Source organism: Heteronotia binoei, chromosome 1, assembly GCF_032191835.1.
Source record: "Heteronotia binoei isolate CCM8104 ecotype False Entrance Well chromosome 1, APGP_CSIRO_Hbin_v1, whole genome shotgun sequence".
In the NCBI taxonomy this organism is placed as follows: domain Eukaryota; kingdom Metazoa; phylum Chordata; class Lepidosauria; order Squamata; family Gekkonidae; genus Heteronotia; species Heteronotia binoei.
The window spans coordinates 151,396,894-151,413,932 of NC_083223.1; the positions used below are offsets into that span (position 1 = coordinate 151,396,894).

General features: G+C 42.5%; 1 protein-coding gene across 1 annotated transcript in view; it reads right to left on the reverse strand.

Moving 5' to 3' along the window:
- The window catches only part of WDR27 (WD repeat domain 27), a 159,794-nt gene that overhangs the window by 133,793 nt on the left and 8,962 nt on the right, over positions 1-17,039 (reverse strand). Inside the window, exons 5-7 of the mRNA XM_060242619.1 lie at positions 16,417-16,468; positions 15,458-15,528; positions 7,713-7,824 (exon numbers count right to left, since the gene is read on the reverse strand). Of these exons, the coding sequence (XP_060098602.1) occupies positions 7,713-7,824; positions 15,458-15,528; positions 16,417-16,468 (235 nt within the window). The remainder of the gene's footprint in view (positions 1-7,712; positions 7,825-15,457; positions 15,529-16,416; positions 16,469-17,039) is intronic.

Sequence of the window (17,039 nt, forward strand, 5' to 3'; positions counted from 1 at the left end):
CACATTCCCCAGAGAGCACTTAGATCTGGATCCCAAAACCTACTAGTGATCCCTGGGCTGAGGGAGGCAAGACTAAAATCTACCAGAGAGAGGGCCTTCTCGGTAGCAGCCCCCTACTGGTGGAACCAGCTACCAGAGGAAGTGAGGGCATTGTGGGACCTCGCCCAGTTCCGCAAGGCCTGTAAAACCACTCTTCCAGTTAGCCTTTAACTGATCTAGAGTTACTGTCATAGTGGGAGAAAATGTAAGAATACTGAAGCCATCAGAAGCGATACAACTACATATGATACCAGCACTAGATTGTTTTAATGATTGTTTTAATTATTGAATTTTAAATTGTCATATTAATGTTATGCAATTTTTAACTGATAGTTTTCATTTTGTTGTTGTGAGCCGCCCTGAGCCTGCTCCGACAGCGGAGCAGGATATAAATCAAATCAAATAAATAAATAAATACCCCAGGCAAGCCCATTCTTGTCAGATCTCAGAAGCTAAGCAGGGTCGACTCTGGCAAGTATTTGGATAGGAGACCTCCTTGGAATACTGGAAGTTAAGAAGGCAGGGGCAAGCTTTATTCAGCCACCTCCCCGAATATCCTTCATGCCCACAGTAGGGGTCAGTCAGCAAAGATCACCATGACTTCCAGGTGCACACGCACAAGTGCATGCATACACACAAAAATTAAAAAAACAATATGTAAGCGCTAGACAAGCTTCAAGAGAGAGATCATTCCATCAGTAGAACACAGGTCTACTCTTTAGTCACTGCCCACCATACTTCTATGGGTTAGGGCATCAGAAGTATGTTTGAACTGAGGATAGTAACTGGTGGATTGGATGGCATGGAAGGAAGCAATCTTTCAAGTACTCCTGCCCCAAGATAAAAGACTGTATTGTATGTGTTTAGGCTTGTCCATTTAAGTTGTATTTTTTCATTTATTTTGTTAGCACTTTGAGTCCCCAGATGGGGAGAAAAGCCTGATGTAAATGTCTAAATGAATGAATGGTTTGGGGACTTAAAGGTAAATTCCAGAATTCTGAATTATGTCTGGTAATGAATAGGAAGTCATTCAAATGTTTCAGCACAGGGAATATATCATTCCTCTAACCCCCCCGCCCCCTAGCAATCTGGTTACACTTCAATGGCACCCCCATATAAAGTACATTGCTGTTATCTAACCTAGGTATAATCACAGCATGGATCACTATCGTCAATCAAAGCCTTTCAAAGAAGGACTGCAGCTGGCATATCAGACAAAGCTGCTAAAAGGTAAGTGGTGCCATGGTGGTTCCAACCAAAGACCAGCAGTATCCCCAAACTATCAATCTGATTTTTCAGGAGGAATGCAACACCATCCAGAAAAGTCTGACTCCTCAGTCCTTGAGTGAACTTAACATTGACCAATAACACCTCAGTCTTACCGGGACTGAGCTTCAGTTTATTAGCCTTGTCCATCCCATTACCTTCTCCAAGCCTCCACAGACCCACCTAATCCAACAATTGGGGAGAAATAGAACTGAGTGTCATCTGAGTATTGGGGACACCTCCTTACACACCCCAAGATGATCTCTTCTAATGGTTTCATGTTGATGATAAGAGAACATAAGAGAAGTCAAGTTGGATCAGGCCAATGGCCCATCCAGTCCAACACTCTGTGTCACACAGTGGCCAAAAACAAACAAAAAAACCCCAAATGCCATCAGGAGGTTCACAAGTGGGGTTAGAAGCCCTTCCACTTTGCCCCCCCAAAGCACCAAGAATACAGAGCATCACTGCCCCAGACAGAGAGTTCCAACAATACGCTGTGGCTAACAGCCACTGATGGACCTCTGCTACGTATGTTTCTCCAATCCCCTCTTGAAGCTGGCTATGCTTGTAGCTGCCACCACCTCCTGTGGCAGTGAATTCCACATGTTCATCACCCTTTGGGTGAAGAAGTACTTCCTTTTATCTGTTCTAACCCGACTGCTCAGCAATTTCATTGAATGCCCACAAGTTCTTGTATTGTGAGAAAGGGAGAAAAGGACTTCTTTCTCCATCCCATGCATAATCTTGTAAACCTCCATCATGTCACCCCACAGTCGACGTTTCTCCAAGCTAAAGAGCCCCAAGCGTTTTAACCTTTCTTCATAGGGAAAGTATTCCAAACCTTTAATCATTCTAGTTGCCCTTTTCTGGATCTTTTCCAATGCTATAATATCCTTTTTGAGGTGTGGTGACCAGAACTGTACACAGTATTCCAAATGAGACCACACCATCGATTTATACAGGGGAATTATGATACTGGCTGATTTGTTTTCAATTCCCTTCCTAATAATTCCTAGCATGGCTTTGGCCTTTGTTATTGCAATCGCACACTGTCTTGACATTTTCAGTGAGTTATCTACCACAACCCCAAGATCTCTCTCTTGGTCAGTCTCAGCCAGTTCACACCCTATCAACTTGTATTTATAGCTGGGATTTTTGGCCCCAATGTGTATTACTTTGCACTTGGCCACACTGAATCTCATCTGCCACATTGACGCCCACTCACCCAGCCTCAACAGATCTCTTTGGAGTGCCTCACAATCCTCTTTGGTACTCACCACCCTAAATAATTTAGTGTCATCTGCAAACTTGGCCACTTCACTGCTTACCCCCAACTCCAAATCATTAATGAACAAGTTAAAGAGCATGGGACCCAGTACTGAGCCCTGTGGCACCCCACTGCTTACTGTCCTCCACTGCGAAAATTGCCCATTTATATTCACTCTCTGTTTCCTATTCATTAGCCAGTTTTTGATCCACAAGAGGATTTGTCCTTTTACTCCACGACTCTTGAGCTTACTAAGGAGCCTTTGATGAGGAACTTTATCAAAAGCTTTCTGGAAGTCAAGGTAAACAGCATCTATTGGGTCCCCTTTGTCCACATGTTTGTTCACCCCCTCAAAGAATTCTAACAGGTTAGTGAGGCAAGATCTTGCCTTACAGAACCCATGCTGAGTCCTCCTCAATAACTTGTGTTCATCAATGTGCCTACTCATTCTGTCTTTGATAATGGTTTCTACCAACTTTCCCGATATTGAAGTCAGACTGACTGGCCTGTAATTTCCCGGATCTCCTCTGGAACCCTTTTTAAAGACGGGGGTGACATTTGCTACCTTCCAGTCCTCAGGAACGGAGGCAGATTTCAATGAAAGATTACATATTTTTGTCAGGAGATCCACAAATTCACCTTTGAGTTATTTCAGATAACTTGGAGGACAAGACTGACCCTTTGTGGAATCCCAAAACATAAACTCTATTGACTGAGCAGCAGTCCCCCAGCATCAACTTCTAAAACAGTCAGCCAGTTCCAGCTCAGTCAGCCATTCCAGAAGGACATCATGGTTAGTGGTATCAAAAGCAGCCAAGAGGTCCATCCAGGAGAACAAGCAGGGACATGCTCACCATGTCACTGTCCTAGAAAAGATCATTAATCATAGTGACCAATGCCATTTCTATCCTAAACAGAGGCATGAATCTGGGCTGAAATAGGTATACGATGATATCTTTCTCCCAAAACCACCTTAAGATATTTGGGTACTATGTGCACAGAAATCATATCCAGGAATGTAATATTGATAGTTATAGAGGTCATCCAGCTCCAAGGAAATCTTCCTCAAGAGAGCTCAAATCACCACTTCCTTCAAGGCAGCTAGCACCATCCCCTTCCTCAAGGAGGCATTTATATCCTCCTGCAGGCAACTGATGACCCCAACCCACCTTGCAGGTATTAACCAAGAGGGGGGAAGCTGAGGCTAGAAATGATGGGTACACACTTCAAAGCAGCTTATCCTCTTAATGAGGCTTTACCAACTGGAAGGTATCTATACAGCTGGGATCAAGCTCCAGAGGAAGGCACAGGCCATTCACAAGGTGCTCATGTTCATTACCTCGGTTATTTATGCATACCACAGGATGACCATCACTTCAACAGAAGCACCAACCTTACAAGCCAGCAAAGCCTCTTCTTTGGAGATACTGAGATGCATGTTAATGGTTCCTTTCAAAGGCTCCAAGTATCTATGAGTCCAGATTTCAGCCAGGTAATGGTCAATCCAAGATAAGGACAGAATAGAAAAGTCATCCTTTGCTAACCAATGCCCTGTGTCCTCAGAGAATATCAAATAGAATATATGCCCTGCTAAATGTTCTTGGAGAATCCCATGGTTTTCATGGTGACTATGAACCCCTGAGCCATTAGGGCAACCTTGGCATGGATACAGGCCCAGCGCTAGGGGTTCTGCCGCTCCAGGCAGACCCCTGAGCCGTGCTCCCCCTCCACACAAGCTCCCTTAACAAAGTTTATCTCGTGCGCAGCGCTATGACATCACTCGTGATGTCATCATGCAGGGCGGCAAGTGGGGGGGAGCGATGGGCTCCCCCTGCACTATGCTTCATGGGAAGGCGCCGCTCAGCCGCTTTCACCCCAAGAGTGGCTGGGTGGCCCTAAAACACTGCACTCTTTGGAAGCTCCCAAGGTAGTCTCCAAGGAGTTCGGCGCCCGCTTTCGAGTTGAAAGCGGCTGAGTAGTGTTAAAACGCCGCAATTTTCGGAGGCTTCTAAGGAAGCCTCCGAAGTGTGTAGCAGCTGAGTGGCACCTTCCCAGGAAGGGGAAGAGGCAAGGGGAGTAAGCAGGCAGCTGCCTAGGGTGCGACTCCTCCTGGGGGTGCCTGGTGGTACCCCCAGGAGGAGTAGCGCCTTAGGCAGCCACCTACCCCGCCTACTCCTACATGCTGGGCCTGCACGGATATTCAAGCATCAGGATCCTCAATATCAAATTTTACATCTCCCCTCTAAGGTCAGGAAATGAGACCTTTGGACAGCAGGGTGGCAGTATGCAAACAGCATAACGGACATATAAGATCTTGGATCAATAACACTGAATGTAGCTAGGACCCTTCTATAGATCCCTTCCCAATAAGAACTCATTATTTGTATTTATTTCTCAGTTTGGTCTCACCCAAGCTTTGAATAAACTGAAAGGTAAAAAGCAGTCTACTCTGGGAGGCAAGAGGAGAGGCACTGAAGAGTTTGTTTCATTTCAAAGCAAGGGAAGGACAGCAATACGCAATCTGTGCAGGAACAGATGCACCTACTCACATCTTCTCCTACCTGCCTTCTAAAGTAATAGCAGTGTCCCAGTAAATTGATTTTTTGATTTCAGAAAAACACAGTAGGTTCCATTGAATATTTAACAGTGACATGTAGGCACATCCATCTCTTGGGTTGATATTTTTATTTCTTTTGCCATGTTTTTCTTCAGAATTCAGTTCTGACAAATGACAACATAGCTCTGTTTGTCATTCTTTTGGGGCTATAAACCCCATCAAAAAGATATCAACATCCTCAGTTTTACCTCTTAGGCTACAATCACACACACTGAATAATGCACTTCAATCCATTTTCCAAATGGATTTTACCGTGGGAACTGGAAAGTGCATTGAAAGTGGACTGAAAATGCATTACTTAGTGTATGTGATGATAACCTTCGAGAACCTACTTTTCTGCTCGGCCACTATTCTTCTTATCTACCAATAAGGTTTGAAACTTCTGGCTCCAATCTGTTTTGAAGAGCACCTTATTTCCCCCTTTATCAACACTTTTTGGGTATAAAGATAGCCCCAAGAACCACAGTACTGTATTCCAGTAGCAAGGCCCAAGCTCAGTGCTGAGTTCCAGCAGCTGGCTCCAACCCCTGCACAGGAGCATGTAGTGGGAATATATGTGTGAGTCTGCATTGGCCCTGCTATCCAACACAGGCACTCCAGTTCCCATTTTGCTCTCTCCATCATTGCTATTTTCTTTCTCCTGACAAATCTTCCTGTACTCCACTCACTGGACAGGGTTGCATGTCTACTTCCCTCTTATCCTCCCCCCTTTCATTTTTCTTTAGACTAGCAAAGTTCCTTAGGTTAGGATTTAATAGAAGTCAGGATTTATATGTCTTTATACATAGTGTATACATTTAATTTTCCAGTTCCCCATGCTATTAGTTTTATTAATAAATTTTCAACTTTGAATCTATACCTTTTCATTTCTAGAAATCTGCACACTCATGAACCATTGTCCCCAAATCTTGGGCATATGTATACATCTAACAGAAGGTTCCAATAATTATTGCTCTGGGTACAGATATACGTGTGTTTTACACACAGTACACACATATACCTGTGTGCTCTATCTATTGATGGGTGGGTGGCCGGCCTGGCTGCGCCCCAGAGAACTTGGGCCTGGCTCTGTAAGCCATGGTATCATGGCTCAGGGTGAGTTGGCTAAAGCTGAATCCAACGAAGATGGAGATTCTCTATCTAAATCACAGCAGCCCAGGAAGGGTGATCCCTTTACCAGTCTTTGATGGGGCACCACTGATGCCAGCGTCAAGGGTTAAGAGCTTGGGAGCGCTCCCGGAGTCCTCCTTAACTATGGAGGCCCAAGTAGCAGCCACTGCCAGAGCTGCTTTTTTCCACCTTCGGTGAACACGGCAGTTGGTCCCCTACCTTGAGCATGGCGATTTAGCAATGGTGATTGTTGCCTCGGTCACCTCAAGAATTGATTACTGTAATGCTCTCTACATGGGGCTGCCCTTGACTCAGATTTGGAAGCTGCAGCTGGTGCAGAATGCTGTAGCCAGGCTACTAATGGGGCTTCCCCAGCAGGAGCACATTCAGCCTGTGCTGAGAGTGCTGTTCTGGCTGCCTGTTGCGTACCGAATCAATTTCAAGGTCCTGATATTAACCTTCAAAGTCCTATATGGCCTAGGACCTACCTATCTGCGGGACCACCTTGCCCCACATGTTCCCCAGAGAGCACTTTGATCAAGCTCTCAAAATCTTTTGGCTGTCCCTGGGCTAAAAGAGGCTAGGCTTAATTCCATCAGAGCCTTCTTGGTTGCAGCCCTAATACTCTGGAATGCCCTCCCAGAAGCCATCACGGCCCTGAGGGACTTATCACAGTTCTGCTGGGCTTGCAAGACTGAACTGTTTTGGATGGCATATGACATCTAATGGGAGAGGGCTGTCACCACATCTGGATCTATCGAACTTTAGTACTAACTGCCTAGGATCTGTACGCATTGCGAAAGGAAAATATTATATGATCTGCCTGAAGTAGCACCATTGCAATTTATTTGTTTTATTGTTTTAATATTGCTTATTGTTTATTTTATGTTGTTTGCTGCCTTGAGTCTGCATAGAATGGGCGGGATATAAATATAACGTAAATAAATAAATAACGGATGTTCCTATAGCCAAAGTACATACATATGTATGCCATTTGGGCAACAATAGAATCCCAATTCTGACCTCAAACCCCACCGTGCACTCAAAGTTGGGACTTCAGTGACAAAGCACCTGGTGAGTGCCACAGAAGTCTGATATAGGACAATCATTCTCTTTGTCTTTCCTACCAAGCCTAGGCTGATTCTGCACCATGAAAACTGGATGCCACAGTTGGGAAGGATCTACTGATCCCTTTTAACTCAATCAAATCTCTGCAATGCAGAATGGCCTCCATATCCAAGACTGTTTTTTTCCATGAATGCTGACTTGCTATGAACCATCCTGGAATGTGTTCTTTATGCCTGTAAGTATAATTGGCAATGGTGTTTAAAGCGCCTTTGTCTGAAAAACACACATTAAACTTTCTCACCAGTTAATATTTGGATATATTTTCTGAAACCACTGTCTTACCCAATTGTTTGGATTTTCTTATTTTGCTGTAAAATTTCTCTCTCTCTCTTTTAACATTGATATGTACCACACAGCGATATTGTTGTCCACTAATCAAGCTAAAGATCCACACCTGAAAGAGAATTAAAAATCCAACTGTAAACAACTTTTTTCTGTTATCGTCTTAGTTTGAAGGCATACTTATTGCCTTATTAGGAATAAGGCCCATTTACAGATTAGGAATAAGGCTCACATACCTATGGCCATATTTGGAATAAGGCCCATATTAGGAATAAGGCTCACAACAGGCTCTAGAAAGACTCTGGGCAAGTGCCCTGACCTTCAGCACTCAGGATCAGTTTGCTGTGGCATCACAGCATTACGACAGGGCTTTTTTTCCTGGGGGAATGCAGCAGAACAGAGTTCTGCTTGGAAACAAACATTTTCAAAAAAATGTTTAAAAGTTCATGCGGGGCACCTGCCTGTTTCCCCTTCATTTCCCACTTGAGAATTCAGCATCTCTTTTTACAGAAAAAAAATCCCTGACGACTTTCATGCAGACACTGAAGCTCAGCATTCCTTTAGTTTGCAGTGCATTATTGCCACCTTTTTCTGTCGTATTCTGCCTTGCAGCGCTTATCATAAGAGTGTGCTTGCGGTGTGATCTGGCTTTTTTTGGCCTGGCATAGTTGTGTTATGGTATACTATAGAGCAATGGTCCTCAACCTTTTTGGCCCCAGGGACCAGCCCCAGGGCGGTCTGCCGACCATGGTCCAGGGCTGGCGGGGGGGCACCCAATTTGGCCTCCCCTGGTGGCGTTTCCTCCTCCCTCCTTTGCCCCCCCACGCAGCCTCACTGCCTCCTCCTGTTTTCTTTCTTCGTCCCCTCGCGCACAGCCTCACCACCTCCTCCTCCCCCCATTTTTCTTCTCCATTTCCTCCTTTGCTGCCGCCGTCCGCAGAATCTCACCGCCTCCCCCCTCCATTTCCCTCTGCCATCCATGCAGCCTTGCTGCCTCCCCCCTCCATTTTCCTCTGCCGTTCGTGCAGCCTTGCCACCTCCTCCCCGTTTTCCTCCTTCACCACCGCAGTCCATGCAGCCTCGCCGACTCCCCCCCTTCATTTTCCTCCTTCACTGCCGCTGTCGGCACAGCCTCGCCTCCACCTCCGCCCCCCGTTTTCACCATTTTAAGGCCAGGGAAGGGGACTTCCCTTCCCCAGCCTTAAAATGGTGAAAACGGGGGGAAGAGGGGACAGCGAGGCTGCGCGGCCCATCTCAAACAGGCCACGGCCTGGTAGCAGTCCCCGGCCCGGGGGTTCGGGACCCCTGCTATAGAGTATGCGCTTCAAGGCAGACATTTTCTGTAGGAGAAGTTATTTGACTTTGGCTTTCCATCTCCTCCCACCTTCCTGCAACCTCTACCTAGGAAAAGGACAGTCTTTCTCCAAAGTGTGGACCAAAGCAGGAGGGAAGCAACCACAGCAGAGAATAATGATACAGAGTCCACCCTGCAAAGCAGCCATTTTCTCCATTGAAAGTGATCTCTGCCACCTGAAGAGCAGTTGTAATTCTGAGTGATCTTCAGCCCTCACCTGAAGATTGGCAACAATAGTTCCCCAGGAGGAAATGGCTGGTTTGGAGGGTGGAGACTATGAAATTGTACTTGTCCGAGGTCCTACCCCTCCTCAAACCCACCCTCTCCAGGCTCTACTCCTCAAATCTCCAGGAATTTCCCAACCTGGCATTTACAACCCTATCTCCTCCCCATCAACCTACCTTTATCTACCCTTCTGACTTCAGCTTTCCATTTCCTCACTCATCCCTGCAGCCTCTACCTAGGAAAAGGACAGTCTTTCTCCACACTTTGGGGGGGGGGGAACCAAAGCAGCTGACATCATTCTCTTCTTCCCCTTTTGATCTACTCAACAACCCTGTGGGGTAGGTTAGGCTGAAAGTCTGCAATTGGTCCAAAAACACCCAGTCAACTCCCACAGCAAGAACCTAGATCTGGCAGATCCTGCTCTGAAGCACTAACTGCTATGCCACACTGGATGCCATAGGAGGGCTGCTGCTGAACAGTCAGGTCTAGTTAAGTCACGCCAGTCAGGTGCCATCAAGTCACCCAGAGGGTGCTGCCAGGCTTAGGATAGCCAACCTCCAGGTGCAGTCTGAAGATCTTATGGTATCATAGCTGAACTCCAGTCAACAGATCTCTCTCCCCTTGGAAAAAATAACTGCTTTGGAGGGTAGACTCTATGGCATTTATATTCAGCTGAGGCCTCTCCCCTCCCCAAACCCTGACTTCCATAGACTCCACCACAAAATTTCAACAGGGTCAGATAAGTCACCATTCACAATAATTTTTGCCATTTGTTTCACATATATTGCTTGAATTTGTCTAATGAAAGTTTCTCCACACTCCATTACTCCTAATGGATGTACCATAAAATCCCAATTTACGTTGTCAAATGCTTTTTCCACTTCTAAAAGGACTATTGCCATTTGTTTGTCTGGATGTTGTTGATAGTATTCCAAAACATTCAATATTGTCCTTACATTGTTTCTCATCTGTCTTCTCAGTCGGAAGGCAGATTGGTCTTTTTGCCTCCGTCTTCACTGTGGAAGATGAGAACTTTTTGCCCACCCCTGAACCACTAATGTTGGAAGGGGTGTTGAAAGACCTGAGTCAGATTGAGGTGACAAAAGAGGAGGTCCTACAACTAATAAACAAATTAAAAACTAATAAGTCACCAGGTCCGGATGGCATACAACCGAGAGTTCTGAAAGAACTCAAAGTTGAACTTGTGGATCTTCTAACAAAAATCTGTAATCTTTCATTGAAATCTGCCTCCGTTCCTGAGGACTGGAAGGTAGCAAATGTCAGCCCATCTTTAAAAAGGGTTCCAGAGGAGATCCAGGAAATTACAGGCCAGTCAGTCTGACTTCAAAACCGGGGAAGTTGGTAGAAACCATTATCAAGGACAGAATGAGTAGGCACATTGATGAACACGAGTTATTGAGGAAGACTCAGCATGGGTTCTGTAGGGGAAGATCATGCCTCACTAACCTGCTACATTTCTTTGAGGGGGTGAACAAACATGTGGACAAAGGAGACTCGATAGATGTTGTTTACCTTGACTTCCAGAAAACTTTTGATAAAGTTCCTCATCAAAGGCTCCTTAGAAAGCTTGAGAGTCATAGAGTAAAAGGACAGGTCCTCTTGTGGATCAAAAACTGGCTGAGTAATAGGAAGCAGAGAGTGAGTATAAATGGGCAGTCTTCGCAGTGGAGGACGGTAAGCAGTGGGGTGCCGCAGGGCTCGGTACTGGGTCCCATGCTCTTTAACTTGTTCATAAATGATTTAGAGTTGAGAGTGAGCAGTGAAGTGGCCAAGTTTGCGGATGACACAAAATTGTTCAGGGTGGTGAGAACCAGAGAGGATTGTGAGGAACTCCAAAGGGATCTGTTGAGGCTGGGTGAGTGGGCGTCAACGTGGCAGATGCGGTTCAATGTGGCCAAGTGCAAAGTAATGCACATTGGGGCCAAGAATCCCAGCTACAAATACAAGTTGATGGGGTGTGAACTGGCAGAGACTGACCATGAGAAAGATCTTGGGGTCGTGGTAGATAATTCACTGAAAATGTCAAGACAGTGTGCGTTTGCAATAAAAAAGGCCAACGCCATGCTGGGAATTATTAGGAAGGGAATTGAAAACAAATCAGCCAGTATCATAATGCCCCTGTATAAATCGATGTTGCGGTCTCATTTGGAGTACTGTGTGCAGTTCTGGTCGCCGCACCTCAAAAAGGATATTATAGCATTGGAGAAAGTCCAGAAAAGGGCAACTAGAATGATTAAAGGGCTGGAACACTTTCCCTATGAAGAAAGGTTGAAACGCTTAGGGCTCTTTAGCTTGGAGAAACGTCGATTGCGGGGTGACATGATAGAGGTTTACAAGATAATGCATGGGATGGAGAAAGTAGAGACAGAAATACTTTTCTCCCTTTCTCACAATACAAGAACTCGTGGGCATTCCATGAAATTGCTGAGCAGAAAGGTTAAAATGGATAAAAGGAAGTACTTCTTCACCCAAAGGGTGATTAACATGTGGAATTCACTGCCACAGGAGGTGGTGGCGGCCACATGCATAGCCACCTTCAAGAGGAGGTTATATATATATGATATATATATATGGCCGCTGTGATATATGATATATATATATGGCCGCTGTGTGACACAGAATGTTGGACTGGATGGGCCATTGGCCTGATCTAACATGGCTTCTCTTATGTTCTTATCACTTCTTGTAGGACTCTTTTCATATGTTGGGCTAAAATTATTGCAAAAATTTTATAATCCACATTCAATAAGAAAATAGATTGGTAATTTTTCATCTCTCTTGGGTCAGTTCCTTCTTTAGGTATTAGTAAGATGGTTGCTTCTCGCCATGTATCTGGTGTTTCCCCCTTTTCATTTATACACTCCAACAGTTGTTTATAAGGTATTAGCAATACATCTTCAAATTTCTTATAAAATTCTGCTGGTATCCCATCTGGGCCTGATGTCTTCCCATTTTTTTGTGCCTCTATCACCACTCCTATTCCCTGCATTGTTATAAGATCATTTAAAATATGCCTTTGTTACTTTGTAAGTGGGGTCACATCCTGTTGTTTCAGGTAATCCTTTTGTGGGGTTGGAGCTTCTTTTCTTTTATATAAGTTTTATAAAATGTTGTAATAATATATTTAATGTCACCTCTATTTTATAGCATTCCTTACCTTGAGTATTTTTCAATGATATTATTATTTTTTTTCTTTTTCTTTTCGCAGTTTATAAGCCAGCCATCTTTCTGGTTTGTTTGCATTCTCAAAATAGTAACACAGTTTCTTTTCAACTTCATCCATTAATAACAAATTAATCTGATGTTGAATATTTGGACCTTCTCTCTTAATTTCGTCTCCTGCAGTTGGTTTTTTAATTGGTTCTCTTTATCTTTCAATTCTTTTAAAAGGTCCTGGTATTTTTTCTTTTTTTCTTTATTTCATCTTGCCAGATATCAAATTGTGCTGCATCTAAAAAAAGGCTTTGCTCGTGTCCCAGACTGTTTGAATACTTATTTCAGGTTGTATGTTTTGTTTAAAGAAGTTCTTCAGTTCCTCTATTGTTTCTTTGAAGATTTCCTGCCAACCTGGAGCTGGCAACCCTAGTCAGGACTGGCTCTCCCTCAAAGGCCAAAAGAGGCCTGGAAAAGATTTTCTCTCCCTGCCTTTTACTGACAGAACCGAGCTTGATTGCCTAGCAACAACAGCCACTGCCTAGAAGTTTCTCCAGTGGCCCAATCCTTGTCTGTCCTGGAGCTAGAGGATGGGGTTGCTCTTTGAGCAATAAGACCAAAAAATACTGGAGTGATGGTAAAGATTAAATTTAAACAGCAACCCGACACTAGGCAATTATGAATAAAGATGCCACGCTTTGTTCAGCTCAAGGTCCGTTCCAAACGAAGATCCCAGGATTTATTATCTCCGTTGCAATTTTATAACATTTTCAACAGTGGAATGAGCTTAAATGAATTGTTCTGGACCTCAATGTTCATGGAAATTACTCCTGAATATTTTTACTTAGTATTTGTGAAATTCCAATATTAATTTTATGGTGTGAGGCATGTGTTACATAGAATGAAGGATTGATTCCTATTAAATAAATTTAACTTAAAATAGGAAATGATTGAAATTGGGTGGAAAGCACCATAAAATTAATATTGGAATTTCACAATTGCGAAGTAAAAATATTCAGGAGTAATTTCCATGAACATTGAGGTCCAGAACAATTTATTTAAGCTCATTCCACTGTTGAAGTTGCTCTATGAGCAACGTGAGGCTCAGCCAAAGGGAAGGTAGGTGACTCATCCCCAATATGGCTAGACTTATGGCATATAGCAGGGGTGGCCAACGGTAGCTCTCCAGATGTTTTTTGCCTACAACTCCCATCAGCCCCAGCCAGCATGGCCAATGGCTGGGGCTGATGGGAGTTGTAGGCAAAAAAACATCTGGAGAGCTACCGTTGGCCACCCCAGATATATAGAATACTATACTTAAGCTATCTAAAACAGAATTCTCAGTTTCTCCAGCTTGCATATGGAACAGAGCTTAATTGGCAAACAATTTTTTCGGGCTACCATTAAGATTAACAATTTTTGATCTGTGCTACACTGGCTATTATGTGATTAATGAATGTATAACTGACCATTTTAATACTAAATTAAAGTGTAAATTAAATGAAACTTGACATGCATTAACATTTCTTATTTAAAAGTAGTGTTGTACTTTGTTAGTCAATACAATATAAAGGTGCATTATAATATGGTCCACAGACTATAAAACAGAAAAGTATCGATTTGACATTATAAATGCACACCCAATCCAAAGTTCTGAGGTAAAGAGCCTCCTGTGCATGTACTTGCATATCCAGCCAGCAAAAACAATAAGTACTTAACCAACTTACATATGGCACTCCAATGAATATCACAGCAAAACACAAAAGGTTGGAAATTGTTCACTCTAAATTTTTGCATTCAATTCTTCAGATACCTCAGGGCATTCTGAATGCCTTGATTCGGATAGAAACTACTATGATCTCAGTGGAGGCAAGGCTTTGGATCATGACCATAAAGTATTGGCTGAAATTAATCTTTTCCCCTAAGAGGCCGACAAGCTTAATCTTCCAAGATACCTCAGTTCCACCATGGCTTAGGGTCATAGAGGAAAAACTTCCCTATTTTGTCCTTACAAAACAATATCTTAGCTCTCTTACATATGATAAAGCCAGAAAGCTGGTGAAAGAGAATATCAGGTATTGCCAGGCAGAATGATGTTAATAGTACCTCAAAATGGTGTGCCTTTGAAGAACCAGTTAATAGGATAGCACCTGTGCTATACTTATATCAGCTGGAAAAGTACAAGTACAGGAGAATTTTTACCCTCATGAGGTGAGACGCCCTCCCTTCTGCAGTCATGGAGGGCAGAAATACCTTTTGAAGATCGTATATACCCTTGCTGCAATGAAGGGGTAGAATCTTTAGTGTATGTCCTAAATGACTGCAAGGTGTGCAACATTCACTGTAAAATCCTTCAAGGTGTAAAACATTCACTGTAAAATTCTTCCTTTTCCCGGAATCTTGCCCACCACTCTTAATCAAAAAACACAACAGAAGATCCTTATCTTTTGAACAATAGGAACCCTATGGTTATATTCCAATTAGCTAAATTTGGCTGGCTTGCTACCAGAACTAGGTCACTTGTAGCTCAGAAGGGTAATAGCTAGGCATTTTCTCTCTTGGTAATGTTTTTAAAATGTTAAATCCCATTATAAATTTTATGTATGTTTTATAATTGATTGTAGCAATTTTACCTCTGTTCTCTCAGCATAAATTATATGGGTTACTGTGACCAGCATTGGTTTTATCTGTATTGTTTTTGCTGGCTTCTGTTGTGAATAAACTTGACTTGACTATTTCATATGATGAGGGGAAGGGAGATATCTTAGAGGACTGATGTCAGTCAAACTTGACTATACTAGGCTATATTAATCAGTGTAAAGCAGCTCCTAATATCCAATATTGTGATAGCTGTGGGTAAGTTTTTTTGAATGCTCACTAAAAAACCAAACTTTTGGTATTTGAACATTCAAATCCAAACATCTGAAGATACACAAAAACACATTTTGGATATTTGATCAAGGTTGACAGTAAATTGTATTTCATTTCTTACTTGTCCATCTGCACATCCAGTGATAATATGTTTATTTTCTTCATCAATAAAGAGACTTAAGAGAGGAAATGCTGTATAAAACAATGAAACTATTATTAATAACACTAAATGCATCACACCAGTTCAACAACCTGCAATACAAAGATGCAGCAGCAAGAACTCTTTGCGCACTCAAACTGTTGTACAGATCTTAATGCTAATACAATATATTGGCATTGTCTATTTGGACAAAACTGGAAAAAGTGGTTGAGAAATCAGTCAGTCATTCACAGCTACAGAGATAAACTATTAATAATAATGTAGCAAATGTGAACAGTAGAACAGCATAAGTCTAAAGACTGAAATTTCTCAGGAAAACTGTTCTGACTACCTTCAATAGAAATGAAAAATACTGCCTATTTCACTGTTGAAAGACAGTAGAAATGGTGGAAATAACACTCAGTAAACCAAACTGCGGCACTAATTGCATACTATGTACAAATGCAAATAAGAGAGCTGTCATTTTACAAAAAAAAAGTTTCCAGAAGAGAGAACCTGAAGCAGAAAACCAGCAGGGTGTGTGCATGTGTATGTGAGGGTACATGCTTAGGCAAATATTTATTACTACAAAGATTAATTTCTAAAATTTATCTTATTACTTGTTTTGTTTTGGTTTTGCCATCAATTTGCAGCCGACTTATAGAGACCTGGTAGCATTTTCAAAGCAAGAGGCATTCAGAGGTGGCTTGCCATTACCTACTTTTGAGCAGCAACCCTGGTGTTGCTTCGTGTCTCCCATTCAAATACTGACCAGGGCCAACCCTGCTTAGCTTCTGAGATCTGGCAAGATCAGGCCAGCTTGAGCTATCCAAGCCAGGGCACCTTATTATTCACTTTATTTTTAAAAATTACTTTATATAATTCCAAACATTAATTATAAAATGAGAGATTAGTTGATATTGATGTCTTTTAAAACCTACCTGTTATCACTGCCGACTGATATATTAACAATCCGGTACTGTAGTCCCATACCTTTAGAAAAACATGGCAGCATTGAAATATCAGTTTAGACCATAACAGAAACATACTTCTTAAATATCCGCTAAAATGCAACATAAAGTAATGTGATTAATAACAAAGTCAAGATCTCAAATATGTCACTACTGCTGTTCTAAGATACCATGTGGATAGAGATTTGGGTAATTGTTTCTTGATACAGAAATTACTGAATCTAAAAAAACATATTTCTGGAATTAACTACACTGAACTCAGTGTATATTACATCCAAGTATTCATACTTATAATGGCAGTCAGTCTGCACCCAGGGAGGGATTTTAGGTTCTGTGCCCAGTTTGACAGCTCTCCAGGACTAGTTGGCCACTTGGTGAGAAAAAAATACTGGACCATCAATCTGATTCACTTTTCATGTTAAATTTGCTTTAAAAACAAAAAAAGGATAGAACATAGAGACATTAAAACCAACGGAAGTTTTCACAAAATGATCATGATACATAAAGAAACATATTAAATCTAATTATTTCTGGGATCTAATTTTTACCTTTAATATTTGTTTAGGGAAAGTAGATATGAAGGTACAGTTTAC